General features: G+C 35.8%; 1 protein-coding gene across 13 annotated transcripts in view; it reads left to right on the top strand.

The window, feature by feature from the left end:
- GTDC1 (glycosyltransferase like domain containing 1) overlaps window positions 1–24,958 on the top strand; it is a 374,816-nt gene that overhangs the window by 164,811 nt on the left and 185,047 nt on the right. For 12 of the 13 annotated variants that reach the window (XR_004623455.1, XM_034654521.1, XM_034654520.1 and 9 more), the window contains 2 exons: window positions 16,478–16,645; window positions 19,964–20,137. The exons of the other annotated variant lie outside the window; for it this stretch is intronic. Coding sequence is in view for 11 of the 12 variants with exons in the window: in XM_034654521.1 (XP_034510412.1) it covers window positions 16,478–16,645; window positions 19,964–20,137 (342 nt within the window). In the remaining variant the exon portion in view is untranslated. The remainder of the gene's footprint in view (window positions 1–16,477; window positions 16,646–19,963; window positions 20,138–24,958) is intronic. 13 annotated transcript variants of the gene reach the window in all.

Here is a 24,958-nt window from a genome sequence, read left to right as displayed (position 1 = left end):
GCCCTTTGGACTTAGTTCCTTTGACTGGCTCACTGTCTTTGATGGCGGGTGCTGTAGGGGCTCTGCTCCTTTGGTGGCTACTCTGTTCCGGGACCAGGCCTCTACCCGTCTCTATTCTCTTTCCTTGTGACTTTTTTTGCAGAGACCTGAGACTACCCAGGACATTGTCAGCATGGTTTCTCCCAAAGACCAATTACCAATTACAAGAGAGTAAAAGGAAAATTGTAATGCATGTGGTTACTCTTTAAAACATTTATTCACTGATTTTTGTTAAATTTTTAAAATCCTTTTTACAACTGAACTATGTATCACTTGAAGCAAAAGGAACGCCTGTCTGTGTCATGTCCAGACGTCTTTGTACTGTGTAGGCTATAGATGCAGTGCGTGTTTTGTCTAGTTTAACATGACTGTAACACAGGAAATAAAAGAGTCCATCAATACAGACTAAACTAAAATTGGAGTTGCATAAATAGAATCTATGGTGAGCTGTTTTTGAGTTGCCTCATTTTTTCTACTTATTGATGAATTTTCATAACTTATTCCTTGAATAAATTATCCAAGAATCAGCCTGTGATTTTTTTTATATATTACTTCATATTTGTATAAAGGTACTGCCATAATAAAATCTTATAATGATTACTGTTTTTACTACTTGGTTGGGCTGGATGTTTTTTATAATGATTACTGTTTTTACTATCCAATTGGACTGAATTTTTCATTTACAATTTATATAAAAATGGAACAACAGTATGAGTCTGCTGTTAAAAGGCGCTCAATAATTCTTTCATTTCTTCAACTCTAGGATCATTCAGATCCTTTCCTTCTTTGTCATACATGTTATCAGTAACATCATTAGAATATACAACTGCTTTCCTCTAAGATATCAAATTTGGGCATTCACTTCTTTAATTTCAACCTCCTGACATTATGCCATTCTTATTCTCACTGACTATATGTGCAATCATGTGGCATGGCCAGTTACAAGATGCAGCAAGTAGAGAGGTTCTGTGACAGTTATTGGAACGAGAAAACTGCAGGCAGTTGACTCAATTAAATGTGCCATTCCCATGGTATACAGTTGAGATGTCCAAGTGATCTGATGATGTGGGTCATAATTGAAGAAAGTTATTGGCCATGGAGAAATCCGTGGAAGAACTAATGAAAGATCCCAGCTACTGGAAGAACGTGGCAATGGAAAGTCTAGTTAAAAATCAAGTCTAGGCAGGCTAGTAGTTGATTTTAATTTGATTTGTTCAGACTGACTGTTACCTATCACTTCTTCCACACCGACCTCAGAAGTCCCAAATTATATCACTCTTATGACCAATTTAAAGGATTTCCAGCATTTTCTCTGCATTGCATGGGTTTTTCTCTGGGGTAGCTATATAATATATGTGCAGAGGAAGAGTTGTGAAGAAAAGGAGGAGAGTTCAAGTTAGGTGAAGGTCTAGATCCCCTATTCCTTGTTTACTCAATAGTGTTTTTATGCATTTTACGTATTGGAATTTTGTGTAAGAATTTTTTTAAGGAAGGTGATTGCTTTAAAAAAGTTTGAGAATTAATCCCTCCATCTTTTTCAGAGACAGTGGGTCTCTTTAGTGCTGTCTCCTCTTTAGCTGATTATGAGACAGCTGCATTGAGCTGTAGCACCGTCCTAGGCATCCTAGTCATCTGTTGGGCTAGTGAATAATCTCTGCTCTGCAATCTTAGTTTTTCCTTGTGGTTCTGCACACAACTCACTTATTTTTTATCTTCACATTTTTGGATGACCTTATTTATAATTTCTTTTAAAGATTTTATTTATTTATTTGACAGAGAGAGAGAGTACAAGAAGGGGGAGCAGCAGGCAGCTGGAGAAGCAGGCTCCCCGCTGAGCAAGGAGCCGGCGTCATACCTGTGTGAGGTTTGGGGAGTCATCCTGGCTGAGCCTCAATTTTCTGATTTGTACAGCCAAAGCCATTATCTTCCCAACTCTACTAGGATTGAAAATAAATAAATAAATAAATAGAGAGAGGGAGAGGCAGAGAGAGAGCAAGCATGAAAGTATGAGTTTGTTAACTACACATGTATAAAGAATAGCATTGTTTTTTATTGCTGTAATCGGCATCTTCAAGACTGTTTTATAACTTCTTATTGAAGGGCTTGCTTGTTTCTATGGAACCTAATACCCTACACTGAAGATTTACTGATCAGTACTCAGTCGTTCCTTGTCCTCACATCAGACACCACCCTTGATCTTATGTTTTTATCATGGCACAATCGTTCCAGCAGTCCCTGTATCTCAGAATCTCACAAGCACCTTCTAGTCCTTTCTCCTCCTTTTAAGTCTTACTGTTATCACATTTTTTCAGGCCTTTGCTGCAACATGTCTCGATTATTATAATAATCTCATAATTAGTCCCCGTCTTTAGTCTTTACTACTTCTGCTGTGTCTTCTGCTGTGGGGGTTTTGTTGAATCATTTTTGCTTTCTGTTTCTCTTCTCCCAACAAAGCATAGCCTCCTTGCCTGTGAAACTTGAGTGTCCTCCTACTGCGTGTACATCGCAGGTAAGACTTCTCCTTCTTGCCTTCAAGGTCCTCTACGATATATACGTAATCTGCGTTTGCGGCTCTTCCTTTGACAACTCCTCCTCTGTGAACCACCCTCTTCAGCTAAACTCTTTGTTCTCCAACTGCTTTTACTTCTGGATCTTTCTACAGGTTCCTCTGTCTGTCTGGAATGTCTTCACTTTGTTGTAAAACTACTGATCAGTTCTGTGAAGCCATTTGAAAATGGAAGTATTTATAATTTTTCCCTAAAAAAATGTGCTTATGACTCTTCTCTCCTGAACCCATTATATCCCTGGTCTTTACTTCATCTCCCAACTACTCCATGTCTGTATAGTACTAAATAATTGTGTAAAATAGTTACCTCATTTTTAAGCTTAACTTGATTATTGTGTATCTATTTCTTTGTGAACTTTATTTTGAAAGAGACTCAGCTCCATGATCAAAAAGTTGTTAGTGGCAGTTAACACAGTTTCATCTTAAAGGTTGTATCCTGCCATGTTACGCCTACTAGAAGGAAAACTGGGTTTCAACTGGTTTTACTCTTGAAAATATAGGGCACCATTTTAATACTCCCTCTTTTCTTGATAAGACACAGGAATATGTAGTAAGAGAATTATTTCAGCTGTGTTGGTATTTATATTCATATTGAAATATAGTTGAATGAAAATACCTTTTAATCAGAAACTGACGTTTTATAGAAAAAGTAAATTTACTCACTCCTGGAAAAATGTCTTGCCTGTTCTTTCCTTTGATTAATCTTCAGAAGGACATTTCTTTTTGTTTGTAGTTTGTATATCCCTATTTTAAGGAATTAGGATCTGTATCAAGTTTTTTGGTATTACTACAAGTCAGCCAATCCTTTACTACTTTAATGTTGTCAACCATTCACTCTTTTAATTGTTTTTTTAAATGCCAGAAAATAAAAAGCAAAACCCCACCCTATATTAATGTAACTTTATGGTTAAGATTTTACATTCACAAAAGTCCAGAAATTCAAAGTTTTATAGTTCCCAAAAGAATCCTAATTCAGTCACATTGCATAAACTGATATTAAGGCTGAAATGTATCATCATTACAGTAATGCAAAATACTCATATATGCATGAGGACACAGTTATGGTTGCTGAGGGAACCATAATTTTGGATTTTCTGAGTTTTTTTGCACATACAATTTCAACCATAATGTTAAGTTAATGCAGTTTTTTTCATTGACTCTGAAGTAATATATTTGTTGCTATGTTTATCTTAAAAATAAATTTTCATTGACTCTATTTTTTTCTTCTGTATATCTATAAACCTGTACTTACAGAGATCCGATGTCCCTACAAAGAGAACTACCTAAGGAATATTTCTATATAAAAATAGTTTTTCGCCTCATGTATACTCATATTCTTTCTGCTTTTCTCTCACACACACATACACACGCAGCCTCACACACTTATGTTACATTCTGGCACATTATAGAAGCAGGTAGCATATCCACTACCTGCTGTTGAAAGTGTTGACGATACTGAATTATTTATTCTATCTTCTACACTCTCCAAAATCGTTTTGGGTACTTTGACACATTTTGGTCTCTTCCATATGGATACTTCATGGTGGCAGAGTTGCCAGATGCTCAGGTTTTGTGACAGTCTTAGTTTTTCAAGGACTGTTGGAATATTCTTGGGAGAATCTCGCCTTGTTACTGAATCCTATGGAGTGGCAAAATACTAACATTTCTTTGAAAGTGTTTTTTAAGACAAGGAATTATTACAAAAAAGTTATTAGACTGTCCCATTTGAGTGTATTTAACTTTGGGCACTTAGTAAGGGAGCAGTTTGTTGTGAAATTCATGTGTAATGAGTTGGCATCTCTAATAATGAGTAATAATAGCAGTATATATAAATTTGGGGGTTAAAACAAAGTTATTTAAAATATCAAATGTTAATTCTCCTATAACTTCAGCCTTTTGTTTGTATCTCGGTTGCCAAAATACAAAGATGAAGAGCAGGATGTCAGGTCTATCTTATCTTACTATCCCCTATCTATCTATCTATCTATCTATCTATGAATGAAATAGATACATATTTCAAATATATATTTCACATATATAAAAATGTGTTGAATATTTACTTAATTAAATGGAATGCAGATATTTATAGTCCCAGATATTTGCTTTTTTCCTCTGCAATATTAATAGAAACTCACAATCTTCCCCCTTTCCAATCCCTGCCCTTCACACATATCAAACTAGAAATTTTCTTCATCTTTTAAGGTCCCTCTCAAGCATTATCTCCTTTAAATCCTTTCTGGCTCTCCGGGGCCAGTCTGACGTTAGTTACTTTCTTGCTTCTCTGGTGGCATTCTGTATATTTACTGACATTCCCAGACCACGACTATATACAAATACAAAAGGAAAGAAAGGAAAGGACTGACTCAGAAGGGGTGCATCCATGCTGTGCTATGTGAACATGTCTTACGTGGTGGGAGGAGGCTTTGGATGGCTTTTAGGTGACCTATGGTGTGTCCCTCAGACACAGGCAATGAAAGATTCAAATAACACTGAGCCTCAGATATCTGTAAGGAGGCTGTCGTGCATGTTTACACCCTTGTTCGAGTACTTCTCTGTATTGTGTGGAGAGAAGGGGAGGAACATGGTCAAAGACAGTTTTTCCGGTTTTTTTCCCCCTCAGTGAATGGGCTTTTTCCCCCCATCAAATGGAGACCATTTTAATCCCAACATCAAACCTGAAGCTGCTCCCATCATTGGAATTAGGAGGCAGGCTCACAAGCAACACCCGTGACCAGTTTCCTTTCTGTCACTGACTCTATACTGGTCCCAGCTTGCCTCTGACTGGCTAACCCAGAGCAGGTGACCTCCTGTTGTGCTCCTCAGTCACCTAGTAAGCAGTTGTGGCCTGAGGCATTTTATGAGCTGTCATATTCGGTGAACCCCACGTAGAGTATAGTTATCAAGGGTGAGACTGAGAAAAACTTATCTTAGAAAGTTACTGTGCTATGTAGGTTATGTTGACTGGCTATACTTCATTTTTAGATCATCTTAACAATATTGCTTATATAGTATTTTGTACTTTTCAGCTGTTCTTCCCTCCTGTACCTATGTATATATTAGTTACTTAAAAAAAAAAAGGGCAATCATTTAAGTTGTGATCAAGGGAAGCATGTGAAGAAAATGTTTTTATTTGTAAAACTTAGAAAGCCATGTAGATTTTTAAATTTTCCTTTTACTCTACTAAGATCAGAAGTTTTAGTTTTTAAAAAGCTACCTTTCAAATGGTTTTGCCGTGGTGATATAGACTAGGAGGCACATTCGTAGAATTTTTACATTGTTGGCTTGATGAGAAAGAGACAGCATTAACAAATCAATGTTTATAAAAAAAATCTCATCTTTTAAAAAAGAAGGTATGAAAGAGTGGGGCACAGTCTTGGGACTCACACCTTCAGATTCTCTTTCTACTGCAGATGTACAATATTATTTAATATTTCACTGTCCCAGATACTTTTTGAGTGCCTACTGTGTACAGGATATTTTACTGGCTTTGACTTTTGTAATTAGTTATCTAGTGATACCCTTATAATTAAAGTGATGTGTAAAATAGCAAAACATTGGGGATACTAACTAAATTATTTGTGGGGAGGTATTTCTTCAGATGGCATATTAAGCACCAAATTCAGGGAAGATTTCAAAGAACTGTCGTGGACTTGCCAAAACAAACGTAGGAGAAATAATCAAAACACAGGGATAATCTCTATGAACAGCTTAACAACAAAATGTCACAAATCAAATGATAGAACAGCTCAATAGACTACAGGATTCTGGGAAGCAAATTTAAAACAAATACTCATAAGCACCAAAAAATTTAGGTCTTATGACCGATTATAGAAAGACTGAATATTTAGGAGACACTTTATTTTGTGCTTGTTAATTTTAGCAGTAGATGTGACTCAGTAAAAATAGCAAGTTACCATATTTTTCCTTGTTAGCTTATTCGTTATTTGGGCACAAAATACCTTACTTTCCATGGTTGTCAGGGGTAGTTTACTTGATATACCAGGAGGCAGTTACTATTATTGCTGTTGTTGTTATGATTGCTTTAAGTATTCCCGTGTCATAATATTCAGGCCTAAAGGATGATACTATCTAAAAGCCACTCTGTGTTTGTCTGTAGTTGTTCCTCAGGCTTGTGCCTGAACTGAGCTTTATGTATCTATTTGAGCAGTAGTCTTTCTGGCTTGACTGGTCAGTGCGTCCTTAAATGTGTGTAATCTTAGACAACATATGTAGTGTTGGGTTAGAGTAATGATAGGACCTATATCCATTACCTTGGGTCTCTGGTCTTCCAACTTTATAATATTTAGAAAAGAACTCCAGGGACTCATGAGTGGCATGAACTAAAGGGCAAAGAACATTCCAATATAAAATGATATGCTGCTGTTAAGGAATAGTCTACGATAGATTAATCATGAGGTGAATTATAAATATTTCACATACTAATTATATTAGTTTATGGAGATAAAACACCATATGAAGTGTTCCCAGCACACTCAGCAAGTTAGATGTGCTTTGCATGTTAATTGACTTATTCTTCAAGGCTGATGATCATGAATCCCTGAAGATGACAGAAATTATTATCATGATATTGTACATTCCTGATCTTTGTGCCAGGTTGACACCTACCTTCCCCCAAGGGTTCCTTTTCTTTGGATCGTGTCATGAGTCCTTGATATATTAGAATGGTGAAGCAGAGAACAGTGCCTGAGATATTATTAGGGACTCTAAAAAAAGTAATGGGTTCAATCAAAAATGGCATCAAATGATGCATCCTAGACTTGTGTTGTGTGCTCAAGGTAGAAGGTAAGTTCTTTCTTTGGGGGACATGAGATGCTTCCCAACTTGTTTTAATAGTAGGAGTAAATATCATATTGAACACTTGACTATATGTAGAGAATCAACCAGTTTGATTTTCTCAGTATCATTGAGGTTATGAATGACTGACTCATTCATTCATTCATTCATTCATTCATTCATTCATTCACTTATTTGAAAACATTTATTGAGCATCTGAGATTGGATAGTGAATAAGGAAGATTCAGGGCATGTCCAAAGAGAATTTAAAATCCAGAGTGGTACCTGTCATGATAGGGAAACTATAGGATACTAAAGAAAAGAACAGTAGATCTTATTTTTCTCATCAAGGAATATATACTTCAATGGGAGAAAACAAGATAACATATGAAATATTGGAGAAACATGTAGAACAGTTGTGTAAAATTATGTAACAAACCAGAACCCACATTTCTAATGGACACATTTGGTGACCAGGCCCTTTAGTTCAATGAAATCTCCAATGCAGTTTCTTTCACTAGTCTATTATCTGTTATCTTTAGTTACCTACTAGGCACTCCACTTATATTCCACATTTGTAGAACCTTTCCCTTCATTTGTTATCTATTCCAACCACTGATTTGTTTTCTCCTTTTGTATTAAGTAATGTTACCACTGTCCATCTGATCGCACAAGCTAGAAACAGCGTTACCCTTAGCCTGTCCCTCCAGTAACCACATCAGTATTGCTGTTATCTTCATTGCTTTTAAGATCAGCTGCTTCTCTCTAGCCCAGTGCCTACCATGTCCTTGTTATTTCAGTAGGCTGACTCCTTCGTGTGACTTGGAGTGGCCACCTTGGTCGTATGTCTCCAGGAGATCCTTCACTGATGGTCACTAGCTTTCCACTAGTTTGCCTAACAGTGTAATCACTCAGTAAATATGTGATGAATGAAGGGATGAAATAAAACTATTCAGGTTAGTATGGTTCTTCTTTATACCATTTATATTTTTGCTTCTCAAACACAGATGATAATGAGAAATACAATTAACGGGAACCATTGAGTCACATTCTAATCGTAGATGACTCAAAATCAAGGTGGAATAATTGAAAAAATAGAGGCTTTGGGTCCAGATCACTTGGATTTGGAACTCCTCTCTGCCTCTTAGTAACTGCTGTTGCCTTAGCACATAACCAAACCTCTCATGCTTTAGTTTCTTAAACAGTAAACTGGAAATAGTAAGACACATCTCTGAGGATGATTAAATTAGATGATATATGTAAAAAAAAAAAAACCACCCTTGCATTGTTCATGGTTCCTTGTCTTCCTTTAGAAAATGATCACATGGCTGTTGGACAACCATGGCTTTAAACAAATTGGTGTTATCTTTGGATATATATAGAACAACCTCCCTTATTTTGAGAGTGGTAGTGATGGTGATACTTTGATTCCTCATCCTCTCATTTTACTACCATTTTTCTCAGCCAACGAGTATTCGCCACTCAGTTAAGGATAATAAGAACAAATAAAGCATTGTTAGTATAATTATAAATGTACAGTGGATCCCCGTATTGCTAACAGATAAAGTGTGAGCTTAGAAAACTTCTTATGCTATATTTGGGTGCTTCTAGGTCTGATGGACCTTTCCAGTTTTATTTGATTACTTACTTTTTTTTAAACCTTAAACTTTAAGCAACCATCCCTTCTCTCTGACTGATGCAAACAGCACTGATCATTCCAGACCCAAGACATCAGGACCCAGGACTCCCTTGATACCCTTAATAAACTTGACCTTTCCTGGTCTTCCACTGCTCTTCGTTTTCTCTTTCACCTTGGAACTGATAGTCTTTAGTACCTCTCTGTTCTTTTATAATCAGTCTTGCCCTGCTTTGTGACATTTCTTGGGCAGGACAGAGCTGTTACTTCTCTTTTTTCTTGTTATTTAATGTTTCCTGTATTTATGGCTTATTTCACCCGTTATATTGTCAGCTTCTTTTGAAGGGGGTGTTATCTTGTACCTCTTAGTTTGTCAAGACTTAACAATATTTTGATTTGTAGTCTAATTGATAGATTGTCTAAAACAGATATATCTATAAATGTTCTGAGTAGTTCATATTCCCTTACGTCTTATAAGAATACTCTTAATAGAGTCTGGTCCCAGAATACGTAAAAAATGTTTTAAGTATACACAGTAAAAATTTTAATTTATTTCTAATTTTTTTCATTACTAGACACACACTCCCTTCCTGTTTCTTCCTTTCTTGTTACCAACATAATTACTGGGTGTCTTTTATAGATTAGACAGAATACCAAGAATTAAAAGACTTGAGAGGTTGAATAACTTGAGACAGCTAAATTTAAGAGGCTCCTTTAGTTAAAAAAGCTCAAGTATATATATAATTTGTCTCCTTAGGCAGCTGTGAGGCAGGTCAGAGTGCTGATGACTGTAGAGTGGATATGTGTTAAGAAACCACTGAGAGATACTGTTCAGTGGCATGTCCTACCTGTAGACTTTGATTCCCTGCCTTCTGGACACGTGTTCTTTACACAGTATTCTCCTGGCCATAGTGATAAACACAGGAAAGGAACATTACACGGTGGAGGAAAAAAGCAAAACTGATTACTTGATGCTACCCTGTGGGACAGCTTTTGGGAAGCTGGATACTTTATTTAACAGCCTGTAAATTACCCATCACAAGAACCTGGAAATTAAATGACTACATTTCCTTTTCCTTTAGATAAGACTTCCATCTTGTATTTTTAATTGTTTTAGCAAATGGGAACATTTTGTTATGTGTGTTCTTGAAGGTTTTTGAAAATCCATAGCATTTGAACGTGCAGTAGAAATGGTCTAATTAAGGTGAAGTAGCTGACAACTAAAGCATAGTTTGTTAAAATGAGTTTTGCATATCAATGATTAATGAATATTAGAACTCTGTTATCATTCTACACAGCTTTTACAAATTAAAGAAATATATATTTAAGCCAAAGACTTTCGAAGGGTTTGGAAATAATTTTCATTTATGCATGTATGTGTTATTGAGCTCCTATTATATTAAAACATTATCATCACACTTTGGAGGTGAAAAAGTGAAGGGAACGGTAGTGCTCCTCCCTTTCACATCTTATATCCAGTTCATCAGCAGATCCTGACGTCAGCCCCTTCTCGTTGCTGCCAGCACTACCATCTTGACCCAAGCCACCATCACTTCTTTTCTCTTCCCCTTACTGTTCTCCCGTCTTCTGAAGTGATTCCTTCCAGTATGTTTTCCATATAGTAGTCAGTGTGAAGTTTTCTGATACTAAAAAGTAATAAAACATCTCATGAAATACATAAACAAATGTAGTAGAAATACAAGAGGTTATGCAAGAAAATTTTTAAGCTTCATAGATATGTGAATATAAGAGTCAAACCGTGGTTGAAGATACTATGACACATCACATCATGAAATCTGTTAAAAACTATATTTCAGAAATAATTTTTAACATAGTAAAACAGCATATTAACTATTAGAAGCAAAAAATAAAACTATGCAGTAATGGCAATAATGTATATATACTACAAAGTTTTCACTTTGAATAAAAGTGAATATATCCGATATGCATGTAAAACTTTGTCATTTCCCTTCTTAAAAATCCTCAGTCTCTTTCCCATTGTTCTTACCATAATATCCAAAAATATTTTCATAATAAGGCCTTTTCTTCCAAAGGCTTCCGGACATCCTTAGCCTCTTCTCTGCCCACTTTCTCATTGAACAAATTCTTCAGCCTCCGTGATCCTTATTCAGTTCCAATTTTCTTTTTGCCTTAGCTACTTTATTTTCCATATTCTGTCATTCATTTAGCCTAATGCCTTGCAAATAATGGCTGCTCAACGTATACTGGCCAAAGGAGCACCACAATGAAAATAGTGGCTATTTCTTTTTCGGGGTGGTTGCAGGTGATATTCACTTAATTTATATTTTTTGCGCTTAAAACATTTTCTGTTTTGAACATATGCTTTCTAGTTATCAGGAGGAAAAAGAAATAATGCCATTCCAGAATTAGAGAACCTGGGAGATGAAATTCGGCAAGTTGGGAGGAATTATCAGAAGAAGGTCAGGGGTCTCTATAAGAAAATCAGTTCAGTAAGGAATTGCATTCAGGTATCATGGGTGAAGTGTTGGATTGAGGAAGTCTGGTCCATCCAGAGCTGTGCTTTCCTATACGGTATCCATTACTTTATGGCTATTTCATTTAAGTGTAAGTGAATCAAGTTAAAGTCAGTTTAAAATTTAGTTCTTCCTGTTGAGCTAGCTACATTTCAAGTGCTCCATAGCCATATGTGGCTAGTTGCCACTATATTGGATACTACAGATATAAAACATTTCCATCATCACAGAAAACACCGTATCACAGAAAGTGTAGGCTCTAGAATCCTAGAGAGTATATATCAAGGAACAAGAATCCAGCAGCAATGGAACAACAAAGACTTCGGTAATGAGGCTGAGCAACATGAATCTAGACGAGGAGTTTAGATATTGAGCAGGGAGACACAACTGGAAGAATGGAATTTACTCTTTTGTCAAAGGCTTACTGAAGCCCTGTGAAGAATTATTTAAGAATTCAACCCAAACTAGTATCTGTGTTAAATTGTGTACTATATCTTGTTATGTGATAAAATTGCTAAGTGGTTTTGTGGGGTGGAAGGGGCCTTTGAAAAGATTTCATGGAGCGAGATTGAGATAACTTAGTTTATGAAGTATTACTAGATTGCATGGTGGTGGTTGAATATTGAATGCCTGTTTTCTGTTTCTCATTTCATTGCCCTTCCATACCCTTTGAGATAATAAAAATATGTGTTGTGATAATAGTGGTCACATTCCTACAGTGCTGAGGTGTATTTTACCATCTCTTTTTAAGTATTAAGAGAATAGAGTAAAAGGCAAATAACTAGTTTATTCGAATTGAGCCAGAAAATATAAAATCTCTAAACTTGAATTTCATTATGTTGAATGATTTTGGATTCCTTAAGCAAATATGACTCAGATTGTAGATGTAATGTGCATTGGAAACAATTGAAACGTGTATGGATACAATCCCAAATACATAGAACTGTGTTAATGTGCTTGCAGCACAGAGCATTTTGGTTAGACGATTATAATAGCTGCTTACTTATACTTTTGGTGAGATGGTATAAGCTAATGATGTAGCCGTTAATTTGAATTTAGCAGACATTTTAAATATAGGTTTCTCTTACAGAGACAAAAGTTGCAATTTAAAGGCCTTTGGTGGTCTAAAAACAGCTTAATTCTGTAGTAGCATGGGAATAAGTACTAATCCAGCTTATACAGTGATTGTAGTATGTCATGTTTGTGAAAGATTGCACAACCACTTTCTCTGGTTTTTATGTTAATTTAAAAATATTAAACATAAAACCTTATAACATCTTCATGCCGAGATAAACTGTTCAATTTAACTTGTGCTCAAGCAGCAGCTATCAGGAATTATCTTGTTCCTAGTGGTTTTTGCTATCACCTTGTGCCCTTTCCTGTCAGAGACATAGTGTGGGATGATAAAGCTCACCTTGTTAGGATTTATTGCTTAAATAATACCTGAGGCAAGAAGAACATTGGAATCCTAGGGGTTAGCTGCTGATCGAGTGATGTCATTCACTGTTTTGTTTTTTTTTTTTTAATTATTGGAAGGGGGTAAAGTAAAAATTGCCTGTGAATCTTACCTGCATTCCTTTCATGGGCATATTCATTGCTTCTTTTTGGGTGCCCTTGACTTAAATATTTATGGAACTGCTTGTTGTCCAATTTAACTACTATTTTACAAGTGAAAAAGTAAAGAAGAAATGTTTTCCTAATGATGGAAATAATTTCCACAATTTAGAAGTAGTGAGGGCTATTTCAAGATCAGTTATAAAAATAAAATGATTTTCCTCTTAATGATTGAACAAACTGAAGGAAGTGTTGGTGTGGGCAGTCCCAAATGGTTAATATTATGAAACTCATTGCCATTTCTCTTCTGAATATATTACATTCTTCCATTTAGGAGGTTTTATTTGAAAGGCTCAACTTTAGGTCTGGGTTCCTTAATTCTGGATCAGCTAGCAGGTGGGGTAAGGAGAGGAGGTATATGGTAGGAGTAGAGTGAAGGACTCTCCTTGGTTAAACATTTGGTACAGATGGTCCATCCTGAGGATAATTCTTGTGTAGGAAATTAACAATTGGATTTTGACTAGAAATACAGGTATAATGGGTGTATTGTTTATGGAATGTATTTTTCCCTTCTACTCACTGCCATTTAATGCATATTTCCTCAAATTTGTAGTTTCGTAAATGTATAACTGAACAAAAATTGGAAGATTAGATCACTGAATTACAATATGTCATTAATTAAGGTTAATCAATTGTTAACATTTTATACATTTTTTATCACTATGCAAATATATACATATGAATATTTATTGTTATTAGTAGCCTTTTAACTGAACCATGTATGAATTAGTTGTAGACATGGTGACACTTCCCATGTAAACAATTCAATGTGTCTCCCAAGAATAAGTATATTCTCATGCATGATGATAATAAAATTATTACACTTGAGAAATTTAAGATTGATAAAAATTTACAGTCTTATATTGAGTTCATATTTAGACTTTTTGTCCTTATAATGTCATAACTGTCTTTTCCCTGTATAGTATCCTTTCAGGAACCACACATTGAATTTTGTTTTGGTATCTCTTTATTTTCCTTTAATCTAGATTTTTTTTCCCTTTATGACATTGACATTTTTGGAAATCAAGCCTTGTTATTTTGCAGAATGTTTATCTGATTGTCTCCTCATGACCAAACTCAGATCAAGCATTTTTGGCAGGAGTACTACATTGGTGATTTGTATCTTTGTTAGTGTATCACATTGGAAATACGTATCACTTGTCCTATTATTGTTCATATTAAGTTTGATGACTTGGGTAAATCGATGTCTACCAAATTTGTCCATTAAGGTACCATTTTTTCTTTGTTGTTATTAAGTAATGTGGGGGCTGCATTTAATGAATTTTTCAGCCTTGTGTGTGAAAAACATAGAGCTTGCTCAGGTCTCATGATTAAGAATGAGTCATTGCTTGCAATAGTATTATATGGAGGGAGAAGAGGGGGTGTTACTCAATAATTAGACCCACAAGTCATCATCCATTTTCTTTTAAGGAAAATATTGACTGATTGAGATTTTTATTTTATTTTTCCCTTTACTGAGGATCAGATTTGTAGATAAGCAATTATCTTCATATTTCAGAATTTTCAATCCCAGCTTTAGAAAGGCATATACTTGGTGGTGGCAGTAGGCATATTTTTGGACAAAATGGGGCATTTTTTCATCATAATTTTTCTCTTTGCTTTAGTTGAGTATAGACAATTAAAAAAATAAATACATCTCCTTTGTAAGATTTTTTACTTCAAAGCATTAAACCATGACATTAATACAGCAGTGTGGGTTTAAAGAGAGATCACTGCCTTTTGGTCTTACGTGCCTTTTTTAGTCCATGAAGAAGACACTTGAATTCCTATTTATGATATATGCACTTATCATGTAATCATTCTTCTTATGTGAAAGGCTAGTGCTGCAGATCATATAAACACCTGAAGTTAGCCATTTGGCTTGTCAGCCAGGGAGAATTTATAGTAGTTGTAATCATGGTAATAACAAGTATGATATTTTGTATTTATTAAGTATAGAAAAAAGCATTTGTAATGTAAGTGGTCCATAGCCAATTTATATCCATGGTGTAATGAAAAGTACTTCAGGCTTAGAAGACCAGGAGTCTCTGCTTTGACAGTTTATACCAGTGTGATTCTAGAAAAAAAAGAAAAAAAAACTCTTAACCTTCTTGAACCTCATTTTTTAGAATGGGAATTAAAGCTGTAAGGGTCAAGTAATGCTACATTATGTTATAAAGGTGGCATTCCATCAAAATTGTGTCATCTAAATGTCCTCGGCTGTTCAGGGACTGTAATTTGTCCCTCTTGTATCCAGATGTGGTACACCTCGTTAGTGACACATTTTCAGGTTGTCCTCGATACTTATGACTCCTTTCTTGTTTGCTTCTCTTAATTGTTTATGTCACTGTTGCAGGCAGCATTTATCCTGGTGGGCTCTCATTTCATTTTTTCTGTTCTTCTTGGTTAGACTGGCACTCAATAGGCATTTAGTAAATATTTGTGGAGTCAATGGGTGAATAGACACTTTCATTTATAAACATGGTAGGTAGGCTTTTAGTTTCCTTTTTTCCACAAAGATAAGGAATCCGCTTTCTTCTTCTTATTTTTATATTTATGTTTTATATAAGGGGTTTTATAAATGATACATCTGGTGCCATTAGCCATCCGGTAATAGAGAATAAAATATTTAAAAACAATACAAAATATTGCAGAACAGTTAAAAAAAGGGAGGGGAGAGGGACAGTGAGAAAACATGCCAAGAGAAAAAGACCACACTCGATAAGTCTATTGCATAAATCAAAAGGGTTTATGTCATAACATGAACATGTGCCATTCCTGCTCGTATATTGAATTTCAGTAGTTCGTTGCATAAAGAAGTAAAGTGTAATGAAACTGGCAAGCAAAGTATTCCCCAGTCAGCCTTATCTTTGTTCCATTTGTCCTTCAGATAGAGCTTTTCTTGCCTTTTTCAATAAAATCCATCCGGCTTTTTTTTTTTTTTTCTTTCTTTCTTTTTTTTTTTTTTTTTTTTTTTTTTTTTTGCATCTCCCAGTAACCGAGCTGAGAAGACCAATGAGATTCGGGGCTTTTATAGTTCTTAGTAGCTGCTTTTTAAGAGATCAAAACTTAGAATGCTGCTACATGGTATTAAGGCTTAACTGTTGATGTGTCCCTATAGGGGATATGTTTTTCTTGGGGTAGGAAGAAGGAAAAGGGGAGAAGGGTGAAGGATGTACCCAGTCACAGGCATGCTTGGGACAGTAAACTTAAATTTCCTTGAGTAAACTTAAATTTCCTTGAGTAAACTTAAATTTCCTTGAGAAGGGTGAAGGATGTACCCAATCTTCAGGCATGCTTGGGACAGTAAACTTAAATTTCCTTGTCTCCTAGGATCCTGTTTGCAAGCTCAGTGCTGAACCTGACCGAACTGGCTGCCCTTCGGCCTGACCTTGGGAAATTGAAAAAGATTCTGTACTTCCATGAGAACCAATTGGTATATCCTGTCAAGAAATGTCAGGAGAGGGATTTCCAATATGGATACAACCAAATTCTCTCATGGTAGGTATAGATTGTATCATTATATTTAGTCCTTTGCCACCATTTTCTTTATAGATAGTTAGCTTTTAAATCTGGAGACCTACTGTACACTTATTTAAAAAACACCTTAAAGTAGGTGTGTATGTTTAAACATACCTTCCACGGTAGTAATTGCTTGTGCCTTTGCAATATATATATAGGAGAACAGCTAATCTTTTTATAATATACACATATGTAACAATCTAATTATATGTTGACCTAGTTAGTCTATTTTCTACAACATTCAAAATAGAATCAAAGTGTTGACAAGAGACCTTCACCCCTTGATTCCATCATGTATTGTTTAAGGGATACTTTTAGAAAAGAGCAGTTAGTCAATTCTCATTTACCAACTACTTTCAATATATCCAGCTGAAATCAAAATAGAAATTTACAGAGGAAGAAATAAAAATTAAAGCATAATAGAGCAAGGGGGTTTTGTCCTTTTTTTCTTATTGTTTATAAGAGAAGACTATGGAAAATGAATCTTTAGGTGGTTGGTTCTTTTTTCTTTCCCTCATTGAATCTTCTGAAATTGCACAGCCTTAAAATACCATGACATTTCAAAGGTGATGGTCCTTCTCTGTTGTTACTTCAACAAAGTGTATCTCTTGAAGCTTAGTTAATGAAAGAAGTTAATAACAACTCTGAAACGGCTTTGCGATTGGATCCTATTCACATAACTGCAGCAATCAAATAGAATCAGGTTGGCTGTGATTGGGTACATCTTACTTACCTTTTTTAATTGTTATTAGCCACTGGGATTGATGATGTGTTTAAACAGACTCCCAACTCTTACAAGCATATTCCATAGTTTAGTTGACATAGAAAAACAGCTATATGGTAATATTTCTGTGTTTCGAGCATTTCGTAAATGTCTTCCTGCAATCATTTTTACAAGCTGCTTCAATTGTGAGGTAGCAGTGCTATCAAAATAGAGTGGGACTGCTTCACGTCAGATGTCTCATAAAACAGCAACCGTTTTGAAATTTCATAATAAAATTAAAATACTTTATTTTATATTGAAACAGAGAAGGGAAATATGTTTTAAAAAGAAAAATAAAATCACTTTGTGCTTTATCAATATGGAAAACATTTGTAATATTCTTTTGATTTCTTGAATTAGCATCATTCTTTTCCTCTGATACTGTGTGTTTATTACCCCTGAGAAATAACTGGGGAAAAAAATTAAGTCTATTTTTCCCTTTATGGGTGGCTTTAAAGTTAATGGAAGTTACACCCACTCGTATCAGAGAGGAAATGCATGAAAAGAATATTTCTGTAGACTGTCTTGGATCTTTAATTTAGCATAGACTGGATTTTTAAGAGCGTAAGTAGTTGGGTTGCATTGCCCTATGAGGGCAGATGTCTATAAAAAGTTTTAGCTCACTGCCCCTCATCTCTCTATTTTATAAAAGATTGTTTTTGCTCAAAAGGAATGAGACTATAAAAGCCCATATGTGATTTTCCGGCATTACTCTTCTCAAGACGGTAAACTGATAGACAAGCTGGGAGAGAGAGAAGTAGACTCAATCATTGGTTGAACTCTTAATGAGAAAAAAATGGTTTGCAGTTGTCCAGAGGAAAAATAAGAGTGTCAGAAAGCAGTCCTGTTTCAGATTCTCTGAAAAGTATGAGTCTTGCTTCCTCAAATGTTTCTTTAGTTTTCTTGCTGACTTCTGCTTTTGTTGGCACTGTCGGATTTCTTTCTTGACCAAGTGGCAGTTAAGGACTTCAGAGGTGACTGACATAAGCACTCACCTTAAATAGAGGTTTCGCTAACCTTCTGACTTATGAACACATGTCATAACAGTATATTATGACCTGTGGGTCGCTATTACAATATGTGACATATGGTGAAAACAGACTAGCTGTAAAACATCCTTCAACTTTTGGTATATTATTATATTGGCTTCCTTATTGCTTGCTGTTGTGTCAGCACTTCTGTGACATTCTTTTGTATTATCCGTGCTGTTATCACCCCTGCCCCCAAATTTCCACTAGGTTGCAACCAAAAAAAAAAAAAAATACTTGTAGGGAAAAGCAGATTTTCAGGGGAGGCATAAAGGTGGCAGTTCAACATTCCCGCTGCGTATTAATAATAGGAACTTTGGCTGTCCTCAGTAAATGGGGACTTGCTATGGTATTCCTATTCTATAAGCTCTGCCTCTTCATTTGTGTTTTGCAGTCTTACGGACTTATGTGTCTTTCCGTTTTCTTAATTTATCACTTTAAAGCTGAAATAAAACTAACTGCTATTTGAGCTTATATACCTTCTCACTAAAACATTTGTGTGCATTTTACTGAGATCCAGTGACACTGAGACACTGAATCATTGCTTACAGCAAAGAGGGCCATTTTAAAAAATCAAACCAATTATTTATTAAATCAGTGTTTTACCCATAAAGGGAACATATTACATATTCAGGTTTTATCCGGCTTGCCTCTAGTTATCATTTGTGTTCATTGGCCTTCAAGAAAATGTTATAGGCAATTCTGAACACTGTTGGCATATTTATGACACCTAAGATTTGTTGTCACATTTCCTTACAACAATGTATTTTGGATTATTTGTATTTAAAAAACATGAAAGGGAGGAACACAATCTTTCCATAATAGATAGTATTATATTTATTTCATTTAATTCTGAAGGTCCATGGTGTTGTGGTCCTTCTTCTTTGACTACCCCAAATATAACAGAATAGTAAAATAAGTTATTTGTAGAGATCCCATATAATCCTTCCTGTAGTGTTCCAGAACTTAAAAAAATCTAATGGTTTCTTGAAGCAAGGATTAAACAAGAAATAGACTTTAACCATATGTTTAAAGGTATACTTTATCTGAACTAGTCTCCTTGAAGGTACTGACATGTCTGGCAGATGTTCTGTTGTTAGTAGTATGGTGTAAAATGGCATGGATCACTGACATGGAAATCCAACATGGGTATGTGGACCACAAAGAAAAAAGTCCTGCTGTACTTAGTGTTGTTGATAATACAGAAAGTCCTGACACTGCAGAAAAATAAACTTTGTTTGAAGCCTCATGAGATCCCAATATATCATTTAATTCCTGTCTTGCCTTTCCTCCCTGATGCCAACAATCTTAACATATGTGATACAATGGGAATGAAGCTAACTAGTTATCTATTACAGGCAATTTCGTAAATACTGATGGGAAATGCAGAGTTCTTTGCAAACCCAAGTACAGTATAAACTCTGATTAACACAGGTCTGGGGCTTATAAAAAGTAACTGTGAATGAATGTGGGTTCATCATTCGCATTTATCCCTTCCCTTTCCAGCCTGGTGGCTGATGTGGTGGTATTCAACTCGGTTTTTAATATGGAGTCATTTCTCACCTCTATTGGAAAATTTATGAAGCTGATTCCTGATCACAGACCCAAGGATCTGGAAGGCATCATCAGACCCAAGTGCCAAGTTATTTACTTTCCCATCAGGTTTCCTGATGTGAGCAGGTCAGTATGCTTGACTCCGTTTTCAATATTGTGTCATAAATTATTCCCCAAATGTATAGAACTTGGTGGTGTTCTTGCCAATTTTAACTTTTCAGCATAACCATGGTTAATTAGAGAATCTAGTTCTATTTCACCATGCTGTGATTTACAGACATTTTAAATAATCGTGTCCAGCCGATCCCTGAATGTTTAGTTCTGATAATTGAGTTCATCCTTTCTTTTCCGTTATTTATTGGTTTCCTCATCAAGCTGCTTTGGCTTTTTTGACACTTACTGTTTGTTTCTTTATTTGTTGTCTTGTTACAGAAGTCATTGTCAAGCATATTTCTCAACCTTTGCATTCAGCTTATGCCCATGGGTTTATATGTATATAGCAACTGTTCTAAGTAAATCAATGTTAAATTTCACTGCTAGGGTTACTTTCATTTCCCATGCTATTTTCTTCTATTTTTTTCCTTCTTCCATTTTTTAATTATTTATATTATCTTAATAAAGAGTTAGGTCTTCTATATTAGGTTACAAATGTACTTAATTGCCATTTCTCTCTCTCTGTTACTAAGGACATTTTTTATTACCCTAGTTGCTGGGCCCATCCTGAATTAGCAGTGGATGATGTGGCTCAAAGGGAACATTCTCAAATTCCTTTTCACTTCTGATTAAACCTAGCAAAACGGTTTTTATTACCAGTAGGAATATTTCTCCCGTGTGAACAGAAAGTTTACTTTAATGGGACTCTTACTAGCTGGGGATGCTGCTGTTTGCAACTGAAGATGTCCTTAAAAAGAGTTCAGGGACAGCTGTTTCTTCCCCGTCCCTGAAAGGAAGGCAGGAAACAATTTAATGTCTATGCATGTTATGCAGAAGGTCAGCGTTACTCTCTGTGTTCTAGATTTACTGAGTTCACCCAGATTTTGCTGTGGGATCAGTAGTCCTCATCAGCACTCTTAATGCTGATTTATTTGAGTGTTTTACTAGTTAATATTTCATTGAAGAAAAATCTGCCTAATACCAAATCAAGTTAGTGAGTCATAAAATTTAGGTTAGACAGCCTTGCCCAGTTCTTACTTTATAGAGTTCAGAAAGCAGAGGCCCAGAGAAGCAGACTGGCTTGTACTCACACTGCTGATTATTGTCACAGACTGGATTATGGTTTTTTATTCAATTTTCTGTTTACTGTTCAAGCTTCCTATCACTATAGGTCATTTGTTAAAAGCATTTAATCATTTATTTGCAGTTTTGACAACTGTCAGACTAATCAAAACTAAGATCAAAATTGATTTTCAGTTATATATGCATATGCATAAATATGTATATGCAGTATAATGTGTATTTATATATACAGTATGTGGGATGAGAGAATTTCAACTTTTGAAAAATATAATTGTTACACTTTAGATCTATGATTAATTATAACACAGTTTATATTTTAGGCCATATTTTTAAAATATGAACTTTATTTTTTTTGACATGTTTTTAAGATTTTCATATAATGTACACTCAAAATGTACGTCTTTAACTTAGTAGGTGATTATACTACATCTTAATTATTACCACTATAGAATTCCAAATAATATGTTTTAAAATTCATTTGCATCTGATATATTCCTACAACATCATATGTTTAATACACCTATGGCAATTGAATAGTTTATTAATTTGGACTATATTACCATAAATAAATCTAGCTAAATGGAAAAAGGTTAAGAAATATTGTGGCCAAGATAACATTCATAAGCAAGGTCTTAGCCCAGAGTGTTATTTGAATTATTTTCAAATGGTAATTTGCTTTATCCAACCCAAACTCATATAGTGTAAGTAAGTGATTATTTGCATGAATGACAATCATTCTAATGCCTGCAGTCTTAAAAGAGTATTATTTTGTTGAGATGTTGAAAAATATTTAGTAATTCCAAGGGCAACATAAGCAAGGTGATTAAAAAAAACAACTTTTGAATGCTTCTGTCTTTCTCCCTATATAAATATTGTTTGGTCATGGCAAAAATAAATTCAAGTAAACACAAAGTAGAAGATATAATTAAATTATTAATCTAATGTGCTATAATAGTGTATACTATAATGGATATTAGTCAGAGAAGGGGAAAAGCTGTATTTCAGCAAAAAAATATGAGGATTTCTAAACTTAACAGTTAAAATTCAGAACATGTCAGTCACATTAGGACGTCAGTAATATTGAGCTTTGTGGCAACTGCTGTTACCTATTGCCCTCCTTACTCCTCACTGCCTTGTCTTTCTCAAAGACCAGAAAAATAGTTGCAAGAAAAAATATCACTTAAAACTATGATTATATATATTTGGGGTGCCAGGGTGGCTCATTCAGTTAAGGGTCTGGCTCTTGGTTTCGGCTCAGGTCATGATCTCAGGGTCGTGAGATCAAGCCCCGTATCAGGCTCCATGCTCAGCAGGCAGTCTGCTTGAGAGTCTCTCTCTCTCCCCTCTCTGTCTGCCCCTCCCCCTGCTCATGCGCTCTCTCTCTCTCTCAAATAAATAAATAAATAAATATCTTCAAAAAAAAAGAAACTATCCTTATATGTATTAAACATTCGGAGATGGGCAAGCTCTTAATGGCTGGAGGTGTACATACGTGTATTTGAGTCTTGACTACTACTTACTAGCTCTGTGACCTATGTAAGTGTAATGACCCTGAACTTAGGTTCTTTAATGTTATGATTATATTTACCTTGTCACCTCATAGGCATTGTGTAGTGACTAAAGGAAATAATGCACGTGCAGAATGCCTAGCATAGTGCCTGGTATGTAATAGCCACCTCCCCGCCGCTGGAAAGACTACTTCATCTTATTAACTTCCCCACTCCCATTGTTATATAACCTAGCACATTTATTGCCACCTGAATATAAAGTACTCTCTTTCTCTCTGCCATTTCTTAATCAGCACATGAAATTACGGAAGTACCCTGCCAAAAGAGCAGCCTAATATAAATAAAGAGGTTCATTTATTATTCTCTTTGTCATCCTGACTCAGTCTTTGGGCCTCATAGGAACCTACCATCTATTGATGGGGCCAACTCCTTACTTTTGATTTTTTTCTTGTCTTAAATGTCCTCCTTCCTTCTTGAGCTCAATCTCCATATTTGATCATCATCCTTGCTGTCTTGAATATACTCTCAATTTTTTTGCACTTTTCCTTTAATTTGATTAGGAGAAAATCCTCCAGCTGTACTTATAGGTCTACTCTAAATGCATCTGGTCCCTCCGAGCTGCATGGCAAGCAGACCACATTTCCTATCTTCTAGATAACTAAGCATGCATTTTTCTTGCTTTGTAAACGTCTGATACCAAATATCCTATCTTCATTCTCCAATTATGACTGAGAAAATAGAAGCAATCGGCAGAGAATTTCTGTATGCTGCCACTACCACGTCTGCCCATCCATGTGCTTCTGGGTGCATATTCTTTTTCTTCATACCTTTTAATATGGATGAATTGACTTTGCTTCTGTGTGGGGTCTTTGCCTCCACAAGAGTCCATCCTTCTTGCATACCTAAGGACTTCTGTCCTAGCAATTTGTCCTTCTCTGTTCTGCATCATCAGTTTTCCTGTCTTCCAGGTCATTAATATTAGTATAAGAAAAATGCTGTTTGTTTTACATCTTTAAAATAAAAAAAGTTATTTCTTGATTCCACTTCTCTCTTCTGCTACTGCCTGTCTTCTTTTTCTCTGTTAGTAGTAAAACCTCCTGAAAGAGTTGTTTATACTTGCTTCCAATTTTATTCCTACTGTTCTATCTTCTAGCTACTTCACTGAAACTGTTTTTGTCAAGGTTACCTATGACTTCCATGCCTCTCTAAATCCTGTGGTCAATTTTCAGTGCTCATCTTACTTAACATATGAGCAGCATTTTACACACTATGACACATTCTTCAGTTGGTTTCTAGGACACACAGGTTGCTACTTCTCAGGCTTGTTGCTGGTTTCTCATCATTACCCTGGCTTTGAACTTCAGACTGGCCTTTGGCACTCTTAGCACTTACGGGGTTGGTGGAGGAAGAGCCCAGGATTGAAAAGAGAAGAAAAAAGAGTCAGGAGGTCAACACTGAGAGAATTATCCTCTGGAGCAAAGGGAAGAGGGCTTTAAGAAGATGGTCAGTAGTGAATTCAGAGAAGTAAGGTTGAATAATATCCTTGAATTTGACAATTAAAGGGTCAGTGGTACCCCATCCTGCATTCTGCTAACTCACAGAAAAGTTTCTTTTGTTCTTTCTGGTAGCCAGAGAAAGTTAGGATCCACTGTGGGCGAGATCTCTTTCCTTTCCTGTCTCTTTGTCTCTCTCTATCTCTGTCTCTCTCTCTCTGTGTCACACACACACACACACACACACACAGATTCTGCTCGTCATTTTGTGGATGAGAGCACCAAGGTTCAGAGAAGTTAAGTGTCTCCTGGTAACCACACAGCTAGATACAAACAAAGCAAGAACTGGAACTCATATCTCAGAATCTCCATCCCTTGCTCAGCCCACCACTTATTGTGAATACAGTTTCAGAGGTCGTGATTATCTGATTTCTCAGCTGACAGCACATTAGCAGCATCACATTGGGGGTGTGATAGAGGCAGGCTCACTGACAGCAGTAAAAAGTGACAGCTGACTGACAGCTCGACAACAAGGGAGGAGAGAGATAAACTATTAAAAAGAAAGAGAAGTGAAAAAGCATAGCAGCCTGGAGCCATTCTATGGCAGGGCAGGCAACTGCGCACGTTGAAGACTCCTTGCAGACATTCCTCCACGACTGTACAGCTTGTGCATCACAAGGATGACTGTGATGTATTAAAAAAGATGAAAT

Source organism: Ailuropoda melanoleuca, chromosome 2 (genome assembly GCF_002007445.2).
Source record: "Ailuropoda melanoleuca isolate Jingjing chromosome 2, ASM200744v2, whole genome shotgun sequence".
NCBI lineage: Eukaryota > Metazoa > Chordata > Mammalia > Carnivora > Ursidae > Ailuropoda > Ailuropoda melanoleuca.
Note: the sequence above shows the minus strand (reverse complement) of the source record. Positions and strands in the feature narration are given on the sequence as shown.